General features: G+C 46.3%; 1 protein-coding gene across 6 annotated transcripts in view; it reads left to right on the top strand.

Annotated features, from left to right (window-relative positions):
* Nucleotides 1–19,886, top strand: part of LOC131130152 (unconventional myosin-IXb) — a 115,145-nt gene that overhangs the window by 92,836 nt on the left and 2,423 nt on the right. For 4 of the 6 annotated variants that reach the window (XM_058074374.1, XM_058074377.1, XM_058074376.1 and 1 more), the window contains 21 exons: nucleotides 2,141–2,266; nucleotides 2,340–2,489; nucleotides 2,585–2,745; nucleotides 2,941–3,915; nucleotides 3,986–4,061; nucleotides 4,131–4,234; nucleotides 9,290–9,408; nucleotides 9,537–9,730; nucleotides 9,814–9,921; nucleotides 10,006–10,176; nucleotides 11,872–11,913; nucleotides 11,990–12,101; nucleotides 12,174–12,247; nucleotides 12,331–12,523; nucleotides 12,595–12,723; nucleotides 14,726–14,831; nucleotides 14,920–15,051; nucleotides 15,131–15,254; nucleotides 15,367–15,417; nucleotides 18,184–18,299; nucleotides 18,381–18,523. In XM_058074374.1, the coding sequence (XP_057930357.1) occupies nucleotides 2,141–2,266; nucleotides 2,340–2,489; nucleotides 2,585–2,745; nucleotides 2,941–3,915; nucleotides 3,986–4,061; nucleotides 4,131–4,234; nucleotides 9,290–9,408; nucleotides 9,537–9,730; nucleotides 9,814–9,921; nucleotides 10,006–10,176; nucleotides 11,872–11,913; nucleotides 11,990–12,101; nucleotides 12,174–12,247; nucleotides 12,331–12,523; nucleotides 12,595–12,723; nucleotides 14,726–14,831; nucleotides 14,920–15,051; nucleotides 15,131–15,254; nucleotides 15,367–15,417; nucleotides 18,184–18,299; nucleotides 18,381–18,523 (3,406 nt within the window). Of the gene's footprint in view, nucleotides 1–2,140; nucleotides 2,267–2,339; nucleotides 2,490–2,584; nucleotides 2,746–2,940; nucleotides 3,916–3,985; nucleotides 4,062–4,130; nucleotides 4,235–9,289; nucleotides 9,409–9,536; nucleotides 9,731–9,813; nucleotides 9,922–10,005; nucleotides 10,177–11,871; nucleotides 11,914–11,989; nucleotides 12,102–12,173; nucleotides 12,248–12,330; nucleotides 12,524–12,594; nucleotides 12,724–14,725; nucleotides 14,832–14,919; nucleotides 15,052–15,130; nucleotides 15,255–15,366; nucleotides 15,418–18,183; nucleotides 18,300–18,380; nucleotides 18,524–18,652; nucleotides 18,707–19,886 lie in introns of all 6 variants that reach the window. The other 2 variants (XM_058074379.1, XM_058074375.1) reach the window with 2 other exon arrangements.

Genomic DNA, 19,886 nt, shown 5'->3' on the forward strand with positions numbered 1-19,886 from the left:
CGGACAAAATCTTCAGTCCCGTTCCAATGCATTTCCATGAAATTTCCCTCGCATATATCGGATGGCCGCATCGTGGCGCTCCGATTCGCCGAATCGTGACAGGCCGCTATACGACGTCATTTGCAGCGTTTGCAGCGTTGCCTGCGCGTCCAGGTACATTGGAAACATAGTCAAGGAAGTGCCTTTTTATAACGGATAAAATCCGATTTATGCATATACCGGATATAAATCCCATATATGCGTAAAACGGACATTTTCCGGTATACGCATATAACGGATTTCGCTTATATCGGACAAAACCTGTGGGAACAATTGAATCCGATCTATCCGAGGTTTACTGTAATACATTTTATTTGTATAGCGCTTTTCAAAATACTCAAAGACGCTTTACAGAAAAAATGGAGTTGAATAAAAGCAAGTAAACAGAGTAAAAGATACATTAAAATACAACATTGATTCGTTTATACACAGCTAAAACATTAGTAAAAACGGGGCACAGCAGTCAGGTATAAAAAGTTAGATATTAAAACCAGATTTAAAGAGGTGGGTTTTTAGTTGGTTTTTGAAACTGGGAAGGTCACGCACGGAGTTCCAGAGGGTGGGGGGCAGCGATGGAGAAGGCTCTGTCACCCCAGGTTCTGTGACAAGTGTACTTTTTAATTTGTGCTAAATTATGATAAGGGCTGCACGGCGGTCGAGTGGTTAGCGCACAGACCTCACAGCTAGGAGACCCTGGTACAATTCCACCCTCTCCGGGTACTCCGGTTTCCTCCCCCATTCCAAAAACATGCTAGGTTAATTGGCCACTCCAAATTGTCCATAGGTATGAATGTGAGTGTGAATGGTTGTTTGTCTATATGTGCCCTGTGATTGGCTGGCCACCAGTCCAGGGTGTACCCCGCCTCTCACCCGAAGACAGCTGGGATAGGCTCCAGCACCCCCCGCAACCCTCGTGAGGATAATCGGTAGAAAATGAATGAATGAATGAATGAATGAACAAAAGTAATGGCTTACTGCATGTAGACATGTTTGTCATTATCACGAAGCGGCCTGGAACCATACCAGCAACTACTGCAGGGGTCTCAAACACGCGGCCTGCGGGCCAAATGTGGCCCGCAGGACACTCGTTTGAGGCCCCGCCTTGATATGAAAGTTTAATGTTAGTGCGGCCTGCGCAAGTTTGATATGGATGCCGTATGGTATCATGTACCCAGAAAAAATTATTACGTTTGATTCATGTTCATGTTAAAGGTTAAATAACTGTTAATAGTTATCCTCCCTATCCGTGTGGAAGTGGTAAGTTTTTGGCTATTTAAGTTGAAAGGAAATAACTTGAAGGCTACCGTTTAGGTCGCTAGCTCTCTAGTTTGCGAGTTAGCATGTGTCTCAAGACCCTGCAGTTGCGCAATATGTTGTAAATAAAAAGAGTATAAATGTGACTATAGTCGTGTTTTGTCATGTCTACAGGGCTCTAATAATGCTTTGTTCATTTTAATCTGAAAAAAATCATTTGTCTACCCACCAACTATATGTGGTTTCTTAAGTTTTTATTATTATTATTACATTTATTTATTTATTACTGATTGATTGATTTTCTTTATTCTTGATTTGTTTATTTATTTTTCATCTTATTTTGTGTAGAAAAATAAAAAGTAAGATATTTGAGAACAGTGGAATGTTTTATCAGAGCTTTTCTTGTAGAAAATTGTAACCAAAGCGAAGTTTTTTTAATTTTTTTGTTTTTAATAAATGCTTTTTTTTGTTTTTTTGGAAAACCTGATGCGGCCCAGTCTCACCCAGACCCGAGCTCCAGTGGCCCCCAAGTAAATTGAGTTTGAGACCCCTGCACTAGATGGTACTCAAGTATCATATACGGAGTACCTGTGTGTGTCTTTTAGCAATGCACCATTTTGCATTGTTTACATTTTCCAACAAAATGCATCAGTAAGCGTTGACGAATGCGCCAATGAGTTTGTTATGGCTGGCGTTATGAATTATGAATGTCATTTTTGCAAATGTACCATTCACTTTCAAAACAGTGTCGGACATAATTACCACTAATATGCAACATTTAAGCAAAGTTCATCAATCATGTTAAGATATGTTTTTTCTCAACCCTTCCATGTTTTTGTTCCCTTAGGAATTCCTGGAGCATTTCAGGGTCTTGTTGCCAAAGAACTCCACGGCCTCCAAGGAAGACATTTCAGCCTTGCTGGACAAGAAGTTGGCCTTTGACCCCACTACGTACCAGATAGGCAAAACTAAGGTTGAAGCCCTCGGTGCGTCTTGTCTCCACACCTGTGATCTAAGTGATCTAAATGGGTTTGTGGTGTGTTCAGGTGTTTCTGAAAGAGCTGGAGCGCCAGCAGCTGCAGGACACGCTGCATAAGGACGTGATGCGGAAGATCATCTTCCTGCAACGCTGGTTCAGAGCTCGCCTTCAGAGGAAGGAGTTTGTGGACATGCGACGGGCGTCCACTGTGATCCAGGTAGACTCACAGGAGCGGCGTGACGTTTGTGACGTTTTCGAATTCTAATCTTGATGTTTTCTGATTCTAATCCTGATGTTGTTGTTGCCTGCTAGCGCTCGTGGCGCAGGTACCGCGGCGAGGAACAAAGGCGGCGGGCAGCCAGGCTCATCCAGGCTGTCTGGAGGGGGCACAGGCAAAGATCGGCGTTTCGTCGCCAGAGGCAAGGTGCCACCAAGATACAAGCTCTGGTTCGAGGGCACTCGGCACGACGGAGGTAACGAGAAATGCTCACTTTACATTTATCGCTTTTTATGGCGGTGCATCGTCTCAAGCGACAACGGGGGTGTCCAAACTTTTTCCACAGAGGGCAATAAATGAATACCGCTATTAAAGCCATACACTGACTACTCTAAAGTATAGTTTGTCTCTTGGGAAGATACTCATCTGACGGGCATGTGAAATATTCCAGATGCCACTCCATGCGTGAGGAGAAACGGAAAAAGGAGGAGGAGGAACTGAGGAAGAAGGCAGAAGAAGAGGAAAAGCGACGGCGGGACGAAGAGGAAGAGAGGCGGCGGCAGGAAGAGGAGGAAATGAGGAAGAGATTGGAGGAGGAGAGGAGGAGAGAGGAGGAGGAGGCAGCCAAAAAGGCGGCGGAGGAAGCGGAGAAGAAAGCGGCCAAGGAGCCACAAACCAGGGAGGATCCGGATATCGAACTGGTCGCGGAGGAGACGCTGGATGACAACCTGCCAGAGGAGGAGGACGGGGTGTTGACGGAGGAGGAGCAGGAGGAGGAATGGCGAGCGCAGGAAGGTCTCGGGTCTGCTGTGGAGACCAACGGTACTCAGGCTGAGACCGGACCTCGCCTGGATGAGAAGGTGGAGGATTCCAAACATGAACTGCTTGCCCTCACTTCTTCTGGTGCTGACTTGGACAGACGGTCCACCCGTCCCGCTTCCCATCCTGAAAGTAAAACTCGTCCTCCGGCTAAGGCCCAGGGATCTAGAAGTCAGGAGAAGAGGGAGCAGAGGAGGCGAAGGGGGCTGGAGCACAACCAGCGAGAGACGGAACGAGCCGCCTCTTCCTCCATGGGCGGCGTGGATCAAAGCTCCCCGCCGAAGGAGCCGATGCAGCGAGAGCGAGCGGACAGCAAGGAGCTGGACCAGTACACCTTTGTGGCCTGGAAGATGAAAGAAGACAAAGGAGGGAAGAAGGAGCTGAAAAATACGCCTCCATCATCCGCCGCCGTTCGTCCGACGACGTTGTCCTTGCAAATCACCGACTTCTCTCTGCGCGAGAAAATCGTTGCAGACGGCGGCGCCGTCAGCCTGCAGCGCCGCCACGGGCCCATCAAGGAGAAGCCGGAGAAGCAGAAGGGGAAGCGAGGAGATGGAGAACACTCTCCACCTCACAGCGGAGAGGAGAGAAGATCCAAACAGCCACTGTATGCTTCAATATTTCATTTTAAACTACCACTTCCACACTACTACTGCGACTCTTATTTTTATTTGCAGACGTGACACAGCCTCATCCTCCTTTGACAGCGTGTCTCTGGGCTCCGAGGGTGCTGGTGCTCTTCTAACCAGAGAGGTATTCATTATTAGCATTAGCATTATTAGCACACAGGACCCATCATCATATGCATCCTCTGTGGGGCAGATGATTTTGTCACCGGAGATTTACGGGGAAAGCTTGAAGGGGAGCTCCATGAGAAGGAGAACCCAGGACGACTCTGCCCTCACCACCCCGTCCACGCCGGACAGGTATGTGCCAGTCCAAAGTATTTCCTTCCTGGAATCCCGGGACTTTTCAGACTGTATGTTTCAAGATTTCCACAAGAGCTGGTAAATTTCTCACCTCACACCTTCAGGAAGTCCAAGTATGATGTTGCTGGGTGTCCACCTTCATTGCTGTTCAGAAGCACTGGTAGCTTTTGTCCTTCAGAAAGAGGTTTTTACTGATGTAGGAATTCTATCTGAACCACAGTCACATACGGGTCATTTAATTATTTATGTTATGGCACACCTGGAAAGCATGAAGACTAGTATTTGGTGCCTTCTGTTTACGCAGAAATGACACACAAGCAATTTGTGGCTGAAAATGGCGGGCACCGGCGCAAAATGGGCATATTGGTTATCGGGAAAAAAGCCAATATCGGACATCCCTGATCTTTAGATAAATAGACTGTGGAGACATGCATCGGGTATGGTGAGGGACGATATCGGTTGACAAGCGTCTTATAAACAATGCCAGGGCTTGGGCTGCCGGCGAAACGGACAGTGTTCTAGCTACCTAGCCAGCGACATAGCTGTCTATCAGCTAGCCAGTGTTCTACCTACCTAGCTCGCTATCAGCTGGCCAGTGTTCTAGCTACCTAGCTAGCTATCATCCGGCCGGTGTTCTAGCTACCTAGCTAGTTACCTAGCTAGCTATCAGCTGGCCAGTGTTCTAGCTACCTAGCTAGCGATCATCCGGCCGGTGTTCTAGCTACCTAGCTAGTTACCTAGTTAGCTATCAGCCGGCCAGTGTTCTAGCTACCTAGCTAGCTATCATCGGGCCGGTGTTCTAGCTACCTAGCTAGTTACCAAGCTAGCTACCTAGCCAGTGACCTAGCTAGCTATCAGCTGGTCAGTGTTCTAGCTACCTAGCTAGCGATCATCCGGCTGGTGTTCTAGCTACCTAGCTAGTTACCAAGTTAGCTATCAGCCGGCCAGTGTTCTAGCTAACTAGCTAGCTATCATCCGGCCGGTGTTCTAGCTACCTAGCTAGTTACCAAGCTAGCTACCTAGCCAGCGACCTAGCTAGCTCTCAGCTGGCCAGCGTTCTCTCTACCTAGCTAGCTATCATCCGGCCGGTGTTCTAGCTACCTAGCTAGTTACCAAGCTAGCTACCTAGCCAGCGATCTAGCTAGCTATCAGCTGGCCAGTGTTCTAGCTACCTACCTAGCTATCATCCGGCTGGTGTTCTAGCTACCTAGCTAGTTACCAAGTTAGCTATCAGCCGGCCAGTGTTCTAGCTACCTAGCTAACTAACATCCGGCCGGTGTTCTAGCTACCTAGCTAGTTACCAAGCTAGCTACCTAGCCAGTGACCTAGCTAGCTATCAGCTGGCCAGTGTTCTAGCTACCTACCTAGCTATCATCCGGCTGGTGTTCTAGCTACCTAGCTAGTTACCAAGTTAGCTATCAACCGGCCAGTGTTCTAGCTAACTAGCTAGCTATCATCCGACCGGTGTTCTAGCTACCTAGCTAGGTACCTAGCCAGCTACCTAGCTAGCTCTCAGCTGGCCAGCGTTCTAGCTACCTAGCTAGCTACCATCCGGCCGGTGTTCTAGCTACCTAGCTAGTTACCAAGCTAGCTACCTAGCCAGCGACCTAGCTAGCTATCATCCGGCCGGTGTTCTAGCTACCTAGCTAGTTACCTAGTTAGCTATCAGCCGGCCAGTGTTCTAGCTAACTAGCTAGCTATCATCCGGCTGGTGCTCTAGCTACCTAGCTAGGTACCTAGCCAGCTACCTAGCTAGCTGTCAGCTGGTCAGTGTTCTAGCTACCTAGCTAGCGATCATCCGGCTGGTGTTCTAGCTACCTAGCTAGTTACCAAGTTAGCTATCAGCCGGCCAGTGTTCTAGCTAACTAGCTAGCTATCATCCGGCCGGTGTTCTAGCTACCTAGCTAGTTACCAAGCTAGCTACCTAGCCAGCGACCTAGCTAGCTCTCAGCTGGCCAGCGTTCTCGCTACCTAGCTAGCTATCATCCGGCCGGTGTTCTAGCTACCTAGCTAGTTACCAAGCTAGCTACCTAGCCATCGATCTAGCTAGCTATCAGCTGGCCAGTGTTCTAGCTACCTACCTAGCTATCATCCGGCTGGTGTTCTAGCTACCTAGCTAGTTACCAAGTTAGCTATCAGCCGGCCAGTGTTCTAGCTACCTAGCTAACTAACATCCGGCCGGTGTTCTAGCTACCTAGCTAGTTACCAAGCTAGCTACCTAGCCAGTGACCTAGCTAGCTATCAGCTGGCCAGTGTTCTAGCTACCTACCTAGCTATCATCCGGCTGGTGTTCTAGCTACCTAGCTAGTTACCAAGTTAGCTATCAGCCGGCCAGTGTTCTAGCTAACTAGCTAGCTATCATCCGACCGGTGTTCTAGCTACCTAGCTAGGTACCTAGCCAGCTACCTAGCTAGCTCTCAGCTGGCCAGTGTTCTAGCTAACTAGCTAGCTATCAACCGGCCGGTGTTCTAGCTACCTAGCTAGGTACCTAGCCAGCTACCTAGCTAGCTATCAGCCGGCCAGTGTTCTAGCTACCTAGCTAACTATCATCTGGCCGGTGTTCTAGCTACCAAGCTAGCTACCTCACCAGCGACCTCGCTAGCTATCAGCTGGCTAGTGTTCTAGCTACCTACCGAGCTATCATCCGGCCGGTGTTCTCGCTACCTAGCTAGTTACCTAGCCAGCGACCTAGCTAGCTATCAGCTGGCCAGTGTTCTAGCTATCATCCGCCCGGTGTTCTAGCTACCTAGCTAGGTACCTAGCCAGCTACCTAGCTAGCTGTCAGCTGGCCAGTGTTCTGGCTACCTAGCTAGGTATCATCCGGCCGGTGTTCTAGCTACCTAGCTAGTTACCAAGCTAGCTACCTAGCCAGCAAACTAGCTAGCTATCATCCGGCCGGTGTTCTAGCTACCTAGCTAGTTACCTAGTTAGCTATCAGCCGGCCAGTGTTCTAGCTAACTAGCTAGCTATCATCCGGCTGGTGCTCTAGCTACCTAGCTAGGTACCTAGCCAGCTACCTAGCTAGCTGTCAGCTGGCCAGTGTTCTGGCTACCTAGCTAGCTATCATCCGGCCGGTGTTCTAGCTACCTAGCTAGTTACCAAGCTAGCTACCTAGCCAGCGACCTAGCTAGCTATCAGCTGGCCAGTGTTCTAGCTACCTACCTAGCTATCATCCGGCCGGTGTTCTAGCTACCTAGCTAGTTACCTAGCTAGCTACATAGCTATCGATCAGCTGGCCAGCGTTCTAGCTAACTAGTGAGCTATCATCCAGGTGGGGTTCTAGCTAGCTATCAGCTGGTCAGTGTTCTAGCTACCTAACTAGCGATCATCCGGCCGGTGTTCTAGCTACCTAGTTAGTTACCTAGTTAGCTATCAGCCGGCCAGTGTTCTAGCTACCTAGCTAGCTATCATCCGGCCGGTGTTCTAGCTACCTAGCTAGTTACCAAGCTAGCTACCTAGTCAGCGACCTAGCTAGCTATCAGCGGCCAGTGTTCTAGCTACCTACCTAGCTATCATCCGGCCGGTGTTCTAGCTACCTAGCTAGTTACCTAGCTAGCTACATAGCTATCTATCAGCTGGCCAGCGTTCTAGCTAACTAGTGAGCTATCATCCAGGTGGGGTTCTAGCTAGCTATCAGCTGGTCAGTGTTCTAGCTACCTAACTAGCGATCATCCGGCCGGTGTTCTAGCTACCTAGTTAGTTACCTAGTTAGCTATCAGCCGGCCAGTGTTCTAGCTAACTAGCTAGCTATCATCCGGCCGGTGTTCTAGCTACCTAGCTAGGTACCTTGCCAGCTACGTAGCTAGCTATCAGCCGGCCAGTGTTCTAGCTACCTAGCTAGTTATCATCCGGCCGGTGTTCTAGCTACCTAGCTATTTACCAAGCTAGCTACCTAGCCAGCGACCTAGCTAGCTATCAGCTGGCCAGTGTTCTAGCTACCTACCTAGCTATCATCCGGCCGGTGTTCTAGCTACCTAGCTAGTTACCTAGCTAGCTACATAGCTATCTATCAGCTGGCCAGCGTTCTAGCTAACTAGTGAGCTATCATCCAGGTGGGGTTCTAGCTAGCTATCAGCTGGTCAGTGTTCTAGCTACCTAACTAGCAATCATCCGGCCGGTGTTCTAGCTACCTAGTTAGTTACCTAGTTAGCTATCAGCCGGCCAGTGTTCTAGCTAACTAGCTAGCTATCATCCGGCCGGTGTTCTAGCTACCTAGCTAGGTACCTTGCCAGCTACGTAGCTAGCTATCAGCCGGCCAGTGTTCTAGCTACCTAGCTAGCTATCATCCGGCCGGTGTTCTAGCTACCTAGCTAGTTACCAAGCTAGCTACCTAGCCAGCGACCTAGCTAGCTATCAGCTGGCCAGTGTTCTAGCTACCTACCTAGCTATCATCCGGCCGGTGTTCTAGCTACCTAGCTAGTTACCTAGCTAGCTACATAGCTATCTATCAGCTGGCCAGCGTTCTAGCTAACTAGTGAGCTATCATCCAGGTGGGGTTCTAGCTTGATAGATTTTATTCATTTTGTGATACATTTTTGTTATTAATTTATTCATAACAAAATTTATATTTGTTGTTTTTGACATAAATTTTATACATTAACCTTTTGGTCACTAGCTGGCAGTAATGACACGAAGCATTGAGACATTAGCTTACATGACATTAGCTTAACGCTGCATCAAGTCAGCCATAGCATGACCTGATGACAGAGTGAAAAAAAAATCTCCTCAAATTCCATGTGGAAGTGGTAGATTTTTGGCTTCTTAGAAAGAAAAAATTGAAGCTAAGCGGTTATCTAGGTAGCTAGCAGCCATCTCGAGTCATAAAGTCAAAATATTAAGAGTCATTTAAAAAGTGATTCAATGAAGTCCTATTCTCAAACAAAATTTTGTTTTTAGTGGCTAAAGTTTTCACGTGTGCTGTTGCTAGGGCAACACAGCTGATGGTTAATAGCTGGATGAAAGGAAAGGTGAAATACAGAAAGGATACAAAGTGTTTATTGGGCAGGGTGTTGAACCTGATGGTGGAAATATCTGTATGTTGATACGCTTCAGGTCGGGAGGTTTCTTCAGCAAGATCCTGAAGAAGCGCCCCCACAAGGAGGCTCACACTCCAGACAACGGGGAGGTGACGCTTGCCCAGATACTCAATGACAAACCACCAGGGGGTGAAGGTAAACATTTAGTCTTCTTTATTTTGGGGGTACGGGTCCCGGTGAAAACATGATGCTCTAAGTCTAGTGTCAGGATGGACTAAACCATTTGATTTGAAGTGTGAAAAGATTGCGTCCCCATGCTGTAGCTCCAGCACCCGGGCACCCATCGAGGGCGTCGTCCCACTCCCAAGGAGATCGATCCAGTAAGAGCTTGGGCCGCAACCCCACCATCAAGATCAGCCGTGCCACGCGGGTCTCCGAGAAGTGGAACGCGTCGCTGGATCGGGAGATCACCAACGCCAACGAGCTGCGGCACCTGGATGAGTTTCTGGGGAACCAGGTACGTCGGCAGGCCGAGCCGAGGTGCCGTTGAGTCCGTCTCGATGGGCTCATATTTTTTCCTGCTTTGTTCCTCCTTTTTAGGTCAATGACTTCCGCTCCAGGGGGAAGTCCCTCTCCGCTACGGAGGCCATCTTTGTCACCGCCACCATGCAGTTCAGAGAGACCATCAAGGCCATGTATTCCTTCCCCGTAAGTCTTACCCACGACTGTTTCCTCGCAGCCGTCTCCGTCCCTCGTCCTCAAAGGCTCTCCTCTCAATCCAAACTTTTCCAGAAGCCAACCATTGGCTACAAGGGTCTGATGACTGGCTACCAGAACAAAGTCATCCATCTGGCAGGCGACAAGCAAAAAGGGGAAGTCCAGCTGGTGGTCAACCTCTTCCAGTCCGTCTTGGATGGTTTTATTAGAGGGGAGATGAAGAAGGAGGAGGCGGAGCCTACCAAGGTGATTGTGACCTAAATTTGCTATCATTCTGCTCAACTTATCTCCTTTTTTTAAATGTAGTTAAGTGTAGTTAATGCCCACCTGGAGGTAAGAACGGGACAGGAAGCAATTGGTCCTAATGAAACATCATGACACGACGACTACCACTTCACTACTACCAGGAGAATGGGCGCATTTGACTAGGTGGCAATGTCGGCCATAAAATGTTAGAAAAGCTACCTAGCTAGTTACCAAGCTAGCTACCTAGCCAGCGACCTAGCTAGCTATCAGCTGGCCAGTGTTCTAGCTATCTACCTAGCTATGATCCGGCCGGTGTTCTAGCTACCTAGCTAGTTACCTAGTTAGCTACCTAGCTAGCTATCAGCCGGCCGGTGTTCTAGCTACCTAGCTAGTTACCTCGTTAGCGACCTAGCTAGCTATCAGCTGGCCAGTGTTCTAGCTACCTACCTAGCTATCATCCGGCCGGTGTTCTAGCTACCTAGCTAGTTACCTAGCCAGCGACCTAGCTAGCTATCAGCTGGCCAGTGTTCTAGCTACCTACCTAGCTATCATCCGGCCGGTGTTCTAGCTACCTAGCTAGTTACCTAGTTAGCTACATAGCTAGCTATCAGCTGGTCAGTGTTCTAGCTACCTACCTCGCTATCATCCGGACAGTGTTCTAGCTACCTAGCTAGTTACCTAGCCAGCGACCTAGCTAGCTATCAGCTGGCCAGTGTTCTAGCTACCTACCTAGCTATCATCCGGCCGGTGTTCTAGCTATCTAGCTAGTTACCTAGTTAGCTACCTAGCTAGCTATCAGCCGGCTAGTGTTCTAGCTAACTAGCTAGCTATCATCCGGCCAGTGTTCTAGCTACCTAGCTAGTTACCTAGTTAGTTACCTAGTTAGCTATCAGCCGGCCAGTGTTCTAGCTACCTAGCTAGCTATCATCCGGCCGGTGTTCTAGCTACCTAGCTAGTTACCTAGTTAGCTACCTAGCTAGCTGTCAGCTGGCCAGTGTTCTAGCTAACTAGCTAGCTATCATCCTGCCGGTGTTCTAGTTACCTAGTTAGCTACATAGCTAGCTATCAGCTGGTCAGTGTTCTAGCTACCTACCTAGCTATCATCCGGACAGTGTTCTAGCTACCTAGCTAGTTACCTAGACAGCGACCTAGCTAGCTATCAGCTGGCCAGTGTTCTAGCTACCTACCTAGCTATCATCCGGCCGGTGTTCTAGCTATCTAGCTAGTTACCTAGTTAGCTACCTAGCTAGCTATCAGCCGGCCAGTGTTCTAGCTAACTAGCTAGCTATCATCCGGCCAGTGTTCTAGCTACCTATCTAGTTACCTAGTTAGTTACCAAGTTAGCTATCAGCCGGCCAGTGTTCTAGCTACCTAGCTAGCTATCATCCGGCCGGTGTTCTAGCTACCTAGCTAGTTACCTAGTTAGCTACCTAGCTAGCTATCATCCTGCCGGTGTTCTAGCTAACTATCAGCCGGCCAGTGTTCTAGCTGCCTAGCTAGCTATCATCCGGCCGGTGTTCTAGCTACCTAGCTAGTTACCAGTTAATACTTCATATCCAGAGGGGGGGTAGGAATTATTTGACTAGGTGGCAATGTCGGCCATAAAATGTTGTCCAAGGTGATTGATCTGATGTCCACTGTGTCCACGTGAAGACTGGTTACTAAGACTCATGGTGCTCTCTGCTTGTATTTCAGCCTGCTAAAGCCAGGAAGAAGCGGCGGAAAAAAGACAAAAGTGTAAGTGTCTGGTGGTGTGTTGTCATAAGACGTGTTTTCTAAGGCTGCTTCCTCCCCCCCCCCCCACCCCCGCTAGATGGAGAGCCCCTTGGACCATGTGTTCATCAACTACCAGGTCAGCATCATGCAGTCGTGTGACCAGTGCACGTCCTACATCTGGGGGATGGAGAAGGCCTACATGTGCAGCTGTAAGTCTACGCCTAAATGCTCACGGAGGACAGCCTGACGTCTCATACAAATGTCCAAATCTTGTCTTACAGATTGTAAAATGGTGTGTCACAAAAAGTGTCTGAGCAAAATAGTCACAGACTGCTCCACCTTCTGCGCCAAAAAGGTGGGTTTGACTTTTCTTCTTGGAGATAGCTCATCTTGGGCAGGCAAAACCAAAGCAAGAGTCTGGTTGTTGTCATCCAACAGAGTGACGAGGAGTCTGGCGCTCAGCATTTCGGCGTGCGTGTGTGTCACCTGGTCAGCGAGAAGAATCCGGTGCCCATGGTTCTGGAGATGATGTTGGAGCACGTGGAGATGCAGGGCCTCTACACCGAGGGAATCTACCGCAAGTCGGGTGCAGCCAATCGCATGAAAGAGCTGCACCAGCGACTGGAGACGGGTAAATGCTGAGGAGTGCAGAGAAAAAGATGAATGGGATGGGTACCTTGACTTTTTTTTTCTCTTCTGTAGACCCTCACCTGGTCTGCCTGGAAGACTACCCCATCCACACGGTGACGGGCTTGGTGAAGCAGTGGCTGAGGGAGCTGCCAGAGCCTCTCATGACCTTCACTCATTACAATGAGTTCCTTCACGCAGTAGGTAAGCCACCAGGGGGCAGCATGTAGCAGGTCACCGTCTCCTGCGGGTATGGGCACCTGGTGGTCCACCTGTACCACAGGGTGAATAGGAAGCAGTAGCGGCCGCAAATCTATCTGTGGCGGTCCACCTGTACCACAGGGTGAATAGGAAGCACTAGCAGCCACACATCTATCTGTGGCGGTCCACCTGTACCACAGGGGGAATAGGAAGCACAAGCCGCCTCAAATCTATCTGTGGCGGTCCACCTGTACCGCAGGGTGAATAGGAAGCACTAGCAGCCGCAAATCTGTCTGTGGCGGTCCACCTGTACCACAGGGTGAATAGGAAGCACTAGCAGCCACAAATCTATCTGTGGAGGTCCACCTGTATCACAGGGTGAATAAGAAGCACTAGCAGCCGCAAAACTATCTGTGGCGGTCCACCTGTACCAAAGGGTGAATAGGAAGCACTAGCAGCCGCAAATCTATCTGTGGCGGTCCACCTGTAACACAGGGTGAATAGGAAGCACTAGCAGCCGCAAAACTATCTGTGGCGGTCCACCTGTACCACAGGGTGAATAGGAAGCACTAGCGGCCGCAAATCTATCTGTGGCGGTCCACCTGTACCACAGGGTGAATAGGAAGCACTAGCAGCCGCAAATCCGTCTGTGGCGGTCCACCTGTACCACAGGGTGAATAGGAAGCACTAGCAGCCGCAAATCTATCTGTGGCGGTCCACCTGTACCACAGGGTGAATAGGAAGCACTCGCAGCCGCAAAACTATCTGTGGAGGTCCACCTGTATCACAGGGTGAATAAGAAGCACTAGCAGCCGCAAAACTATCTGTGGCGGTCCACCTGTACCAAAGGGTGAATAGGAAGCACTAGCAGCAGCAAATCTATCTGTGGCGGTCCACCTGTAACACAGGGTGAATAGGAAGCACTAGCAGCCGCAAAACTATCTGTGGCGGTCCACCTGTACCACAGGGTGAATAGGAAGCACTAGCGGCCACAAATCTATCTGTGGCGGTCCACCTGTACCACAGGGTGAATAGGAAGCACTAGCAGCCGCAAATCCGTCTGTGGCGGTCCACCTGTACCACAGGGTGAATAGGAAGCACTAGCAGCCGCAAATCTATCTGTGGCGGTCCACCTGTACCACAGGGTGAATAGGAAGCACTAGCAGCCGCAAAACTATCTGTGGCGGTCCACTTGTACCGCAGGGTGAATAGGAAGCACTAGCAGCCGCAAATCTATCTGTGGCGGTCCACCTGTACCGCAGGGTGAATAGGAAGCACTAGCAGCCTCAAATCTATCTGTGGCGGTCCACCTGTAACACAGGGTGAATAGGAAGCAGTAGCAGCCGCAAATCTATCTGTGGCGGTCCACCTGTACCACAGGGTGAATAGGAAGCACTAGCAGCCGCAAATCTATCTGTGGCGGTCCACCTGTACCACAGGGTGAATAGGAAGCACTGGCAGCCCCAAATCTATCTGTGGCGGTCCACCTGTACCACAGGGTGATTAGGAAGCACTAGCGGCCACAAAGCTATCTGTGGCGGTCCACCTGTACCACAGGGTGAATAGGAAGCACTAGCACCTGCAAATCTGTCTATGGCGGTCCACCTGTACCACAGGGTGAATTGGAAGCACTAGCAGCCGCAAATCTGTCTGTGGCGGTCCACCTGTATTGGCATTTGTTCTGGGTATACATTTGTCCATAGGTATGAATGTGAGTGTGAATGGTTGTTTGTCTATATGTGTCCTGTGATTGGCTGGCCACCAGTCCAGGGTGTACCCCGCCTCTCACCCGAAGACAGCTGGGATAGGCTCCAGCACCCCTGCAACCCTTGTGAGGATAAGCGGTAGAAAATGAATGAATGAATTATGACCCTCTTTTTTAAAACCCTCTTTTTTCCAATATTTCAACACTGTTACTAAGATAAAAAAAAGTAGAATACAACTTTTTCTCTTAGTATTTTGACTTTATTCTGGTAAAAATATTAGTGGCTTTGTTTTGCTGCAGAGCTTCCGGACAAACAGGAGCAGCTCTACGCCATCTACAAAGGGCTGGAGGAGCTGCCGATGGCAAACTTCAACACACTGGAGAGGCTCGTCTTCCACCTTGTCAGGTCCGGTCCAAGTCTCAACGCAATCATATGTGATGAAATGATTGACAAGCATGAGTGACACAAGGTGTGTGTGTGTGTGTGTGTGCAGGGTGTGCAAAGAGGAGGCTCACAACCGCATGTCTCCTAACTCCTTGGCCATCGTGTTTGCGCCGTGCGTCCTGCGCTGCCCGGACAGCGCCGACCCACTTCTCAGCATGAAGGACGTCGCCAAGACCACCACGTAGGACACGCCGTGAGCCGCGCCCACCATCCGAGCGCCGTCAACCTGAAGCCATCTTCTCTCTCTGTCTCTCTTGTAGATGCGTGGAGATGCTCATCAGCGAGCAGATCAGACGCTACAACGAGAAAATGGAGGAGATCGAGCAGTTGGAGTTTGCCGAGGTGCTGGCCGTGAACCAGCTCAAACTCAAGAGGCAGAACACGGTGAGGGAACGCGACATGTGGCGTGAATTTGGGCGAACATCTCCCCCAGCGGCGGAAGAAGAGCAGATGCTTGTGTGCTTAACGGGGGTCCATGTTCCTTGTCTTTCCGTAGCCCTGCTGGCATTTACCGCTCAGGTTCTCAGCTCCTTACAAAGGAGTGGTGGTATGTATCACGTCCGGTAGATCTAGTAAATGCAGCTCTGCACCACCACTAGATGTTGGTCACATGACTTCATCTTCCTCCCGTCATCCCCTCTCCTCCATATCCTCCTGACTAACCGGTAGTTTAGTTGCATGCTAGTTTGGTGAGATGCTGCCTGAGATACGCGGTCGTATTGTCTTGGTACGAGGACAGGGTGCTGCTGGGTTGGTGCGACGTCCTCCGGGGCTGTCATGCATGTTCTACTCTTCAAGTCGGAGGAACCCGTTCATGTGGACCCATGGGCCTCTCGCCACCATCGATCAATGAATCCGTCAACCGCAGATATATTGGCATGGAAAACGAAAATGTTCCCATAAACTAATAGAATACTGGACAAAATATGCCATAAAACTCACTTCTTTCTAATGCTAATTCTAGCAAATACACATTTCTCTTCACAATAATATATCATTAACATGGCGGTTCCCTTAGCGTTAGCTTTAGCTCCTTCGCCAGTTCCGTTTGCTCGTATGAATATGAGTATTCAAGCCACACTACGGGAAAAACTATTAGATTTTAGGAATAAAGTTGTACATTTACAAGATTCCAACTTTATTCGTTCAAATTTGCAACCAATAAAGTGAATTTTTTAAAACTGTATAATGTGAGAATAAAGATGTACATTTAGGAGAATACGACCGTATTTATAATATTTTTAAGAAGGTTGTTCATTTACGTGAAACATCACAAGAATAAATTTGTACATTTATGAGGAAAAAAGAATCATCGTATTATGAGGAAAAAAGTCCTACATTTACGGGATTATAACTTATTTTCGTACATTTGCAACAAAAAAAGTCGTAAATTTATGAGGAAAAATTGACAATCTTACAAGAATAAAGTAAATTTGGGAAAAAAATGTCAAAAGTAGTCGAATAGTCGGAAAATGTACGAGAATACGATTGTTTTTTGACAAAGTACCAAGTATATGAGAAAATAATTTCTAATATTGCGAGAATAATTTCATACATATTTGACAATATGACAATTTGCAAAAAAAAAAAATATTATAATAATATAAATATTATTTTTAAAAATAAAGTCGTAAATGGATGAGAAAAAAAACGTGTAATATTATGACAATATAGCCGTAAATTCATGAGAACTCAATATTATGATTTAAATTTGACAGACAACTTGTAATATATAATATATTAATATTATAATATAATATATTAGAATAATAAAGTAAATAAATAGATTTATTTAAATAAATTCAAGAAAAAGAAAGTGGTAATATTAGAATAATAAAGTAAATACATTTATTTAAATAAATAAATTTATGCGAAACAAGTGGTAATATTAGAATAATAAAGTAAATAAATACATTATTTCAATGAATAAATTTATGAGAAACAAAGTGGTAATATTAGAATAATAAAGTAAAAACATTTATTCAAATAAATACATTTATGAGAAATAAAGTGGTAATATTAGAATAATAAAGTAAATACATTTATTTAAATAAATACATTTATGCGAAACAAGTGGTAATATTAGAATAATAAAGTAAATAAATACATTATTTCAATGAATAAATTTATGAGAAACAAAGTGGTAATATTAGAATAATAAAGTAAATACATTTATTTAAATAAATAAATTTATGAGAAACAAAGTGGTAATATTAGAATAATAAAGTAAAAACATTTATTCAAATAAATAAATTTATGAGAAATAAAGTGGTAATATTAGAATAATAAAGTAAATACAATAATTTAAATAAATAAATTTATGAGAAACAAAGTGGTAATATTAGAATAATAAAGTAAAAACATTTATTCAAATAAATACATTTATGAGTAATAAAGTGGTAATATTAGAATAATAAAGTAAATAAATACATTATTTCAATAAATAAATTTATGAGAAACAAAGTGGTAATATTAGAATAATAAAGTAAATACATTTATTTAAATAAATAAATTTATGAGAAATAAAGTGGTAATATTAGAATAATAAAGTAAATACATTTATTTAAATAAATAAATTTATGAGAAACAAAGTGGTAATATTAGAATAATAAAGTAAATAAATACATTATTTCAATGAATAAATTTATGAGAAACAAAGTGGTAATATTAGAATAATAAAGTAAAAACATTTATTCAAATAAATAAATTTATGAGAAATAAAGTGGTAATATTAGAATAATGAAGTAAATACATTTATTTAAATAAATAAATTTATGAGAAACAAAGTGGTAATATTGGAATAATTAAGTGGTCAATTTATGAGAAACAAAGTCTGGCATTTTCTGAGTTAGCGCTGAAAAGTGAGGCATTTGAAAAGCGAGCTTTGACTGTAGGCCCGAATCCCATGATGATTTTTAATCATGTGGCCCAGACGACAAGTAAGCGTCCGTGTTGTCGACGTGGCGGTGGGAGGGGCGTGGCCGTGGATGTGAGCGGGTTCCCCAAGCGGTGTAAGCCCGTGTGGTAAAGGTGAAGCTTCTCATTGAATGGAGTTTGTGCCGCTGTGATGCATGAACCCATCAAGTACGCCGCTTTTTTCCTTACTAACAGCATCTCCCGGCCGGTCCTCCAAGGGCTGGCTCAGCGTCCAACATGGCCGACACGCACGCATGTTGGTTGGACACGCTGATATTTAAAGAATGGAGATGTTTGAAGAACAATGTGGTTAAAGTGAGAACTGCACGAGGCTGCGCTGGAGCCAAAAGACCCGGATGGGGACGGACTGATGGGGTTTCTGATGTTGCTTTCCCAGGTCCACGAAAAGGTCAGCTCGGACCTTAAAGCCGTCCCTGAGAACGAGCCCCTGGACTCGGACGCTGAGGCGGAGATGAACCTGGTGGAGCGCATCAAGTCCATTAAGCAGGAGAAGTAACCATCAATTTCTCTCGTTGATGCTTTTCCGTTCCCGTTTCTTCTCGTTTTGTCTAACACGTGGAACCGTTTATCCAGAGAGGATCTGGCTTGTCGGCTCCCGGAGATGGAGCAGCCTGGTTCCGACCAGGAAAACCTGGACTCCGAAGCCTCGCTGAGCTCCGAGAGCCTCCTGGACGAGCAGCAGCAGCGTTCCTCCGCCCATAACTCGGAACCTGAAGGTCAGTCGCAAAGCCGCGTCTCGTTTTGTCCGTTCTTTATGTTTCTCTGTCTTTCGCGCGTGCGACTGCGGGGATTCTGACCGCTGCACCGTCGGGGGGCTGGGCCCCTCCCTGTCTTTTGTGGTGCAGGTCTGGACCAGTGATGGTGATGGAAGCGGTGCCGTATGCTCTGTAGCAAAGCAGGTTGGACCACCAACAACTCTAGTGTGTACGCATGTCAAATGCATGTGGACACACCTGATACTGTGATCTACACTATTATAGATGATACATACTACTATGGATACTATCATCTACACTAGTATGGATGATATACAGGAGTATGGTTGGTCACTTTTTTTACAGGGCCATGTAGCTTTGCATTTTTGTCTTTCTTATAAATTGAAGAGCTTGCAACCAAAAGGCGCTAAATCCATTTTGCCTGATTTCGAGAAAATCAATGATTTTTAACTACGCACATATCAATCTATTTGGTCATCAAGTGTATATTGTAAATGAAAGAGCTATCAATATAAATCCTGCACACACCATGTATTTTATATATTTTTTTTAATTTTTTTTCGGATTTAGCGCCTTTTGGCTGAAATGACGGATTTAGCGCCTTTTGGCTGAAATAAATTTGAAGTCACCTTTAACTTCTTCAATGGCATTGTTGTAAAAGAATGTAAGGTGCTTTAATGTGCTATGCTAATAAAATAATTACAACACAGAAGCAATTCTCAACATACAATACAAAATAATTATTATGAATTAAATGAATAAAAATGTTATTAAAAGCAGTGCTCATATTTGACTGCACCATGAAGGTGACAGTGACAAAAATCATCTCATTCCAAACTCTTTATATTGTATGTTTTTTAGTACAAGTAAAATAATGTTTCTCATGAAAGTTGGAGGTGTCAAGGTAGAGACATGCCTTTTATGGCGTAAAAAAAACTTCCATGTTACAGAATACTGTAAAAACACAATTTGTGTTCTCCTGAATTGCATAACATACTGTAACTATCATACGTGTACTTAATGTACACAAACAAAACAGGATGCGCACTGATACTGGCTTTCTGTATGTGCAGTGCCAATTGTATTCTTCTCTCTGATTGGTCAGATTATCAATAGATGGGAAACTTGGGCCAATCAGAATAAAGAATAAAAGAAAGGGATTTAGCTCAGGGGTGGGCAAACTACGGCCCGGGGGCCACATGCGGCCCACTAAGCGGTTGAATCCGGCCCGCCAGTTGCTTTCTATAGTAATGGTAATAGTTTAATTTCATTTGAACATGCATCAGATTACAATTGAATGCATCACATAATCAGTTCCCAGTTCCACATGTCCAAAAGGAGTAGGAAGAAGCAAATCTTATTA

This window comes from Doryrhamphus excisus, chromosome 5 (assembly GCF_030265055.1).
Source record: "Doryrhamphus excisus isolate RoL2022-K1 chromosome 5, RoL_Dexc_1.0, whole genome shotgun sequence".
NCBI classification, from domain to species: domain Eukaryota; kingdom Metazoa; phylum Chordata; class Actinopteri; order Syngnathiformes; family Syngnathidae; genus Doryrhamphus; species Doryrhamphus excisus.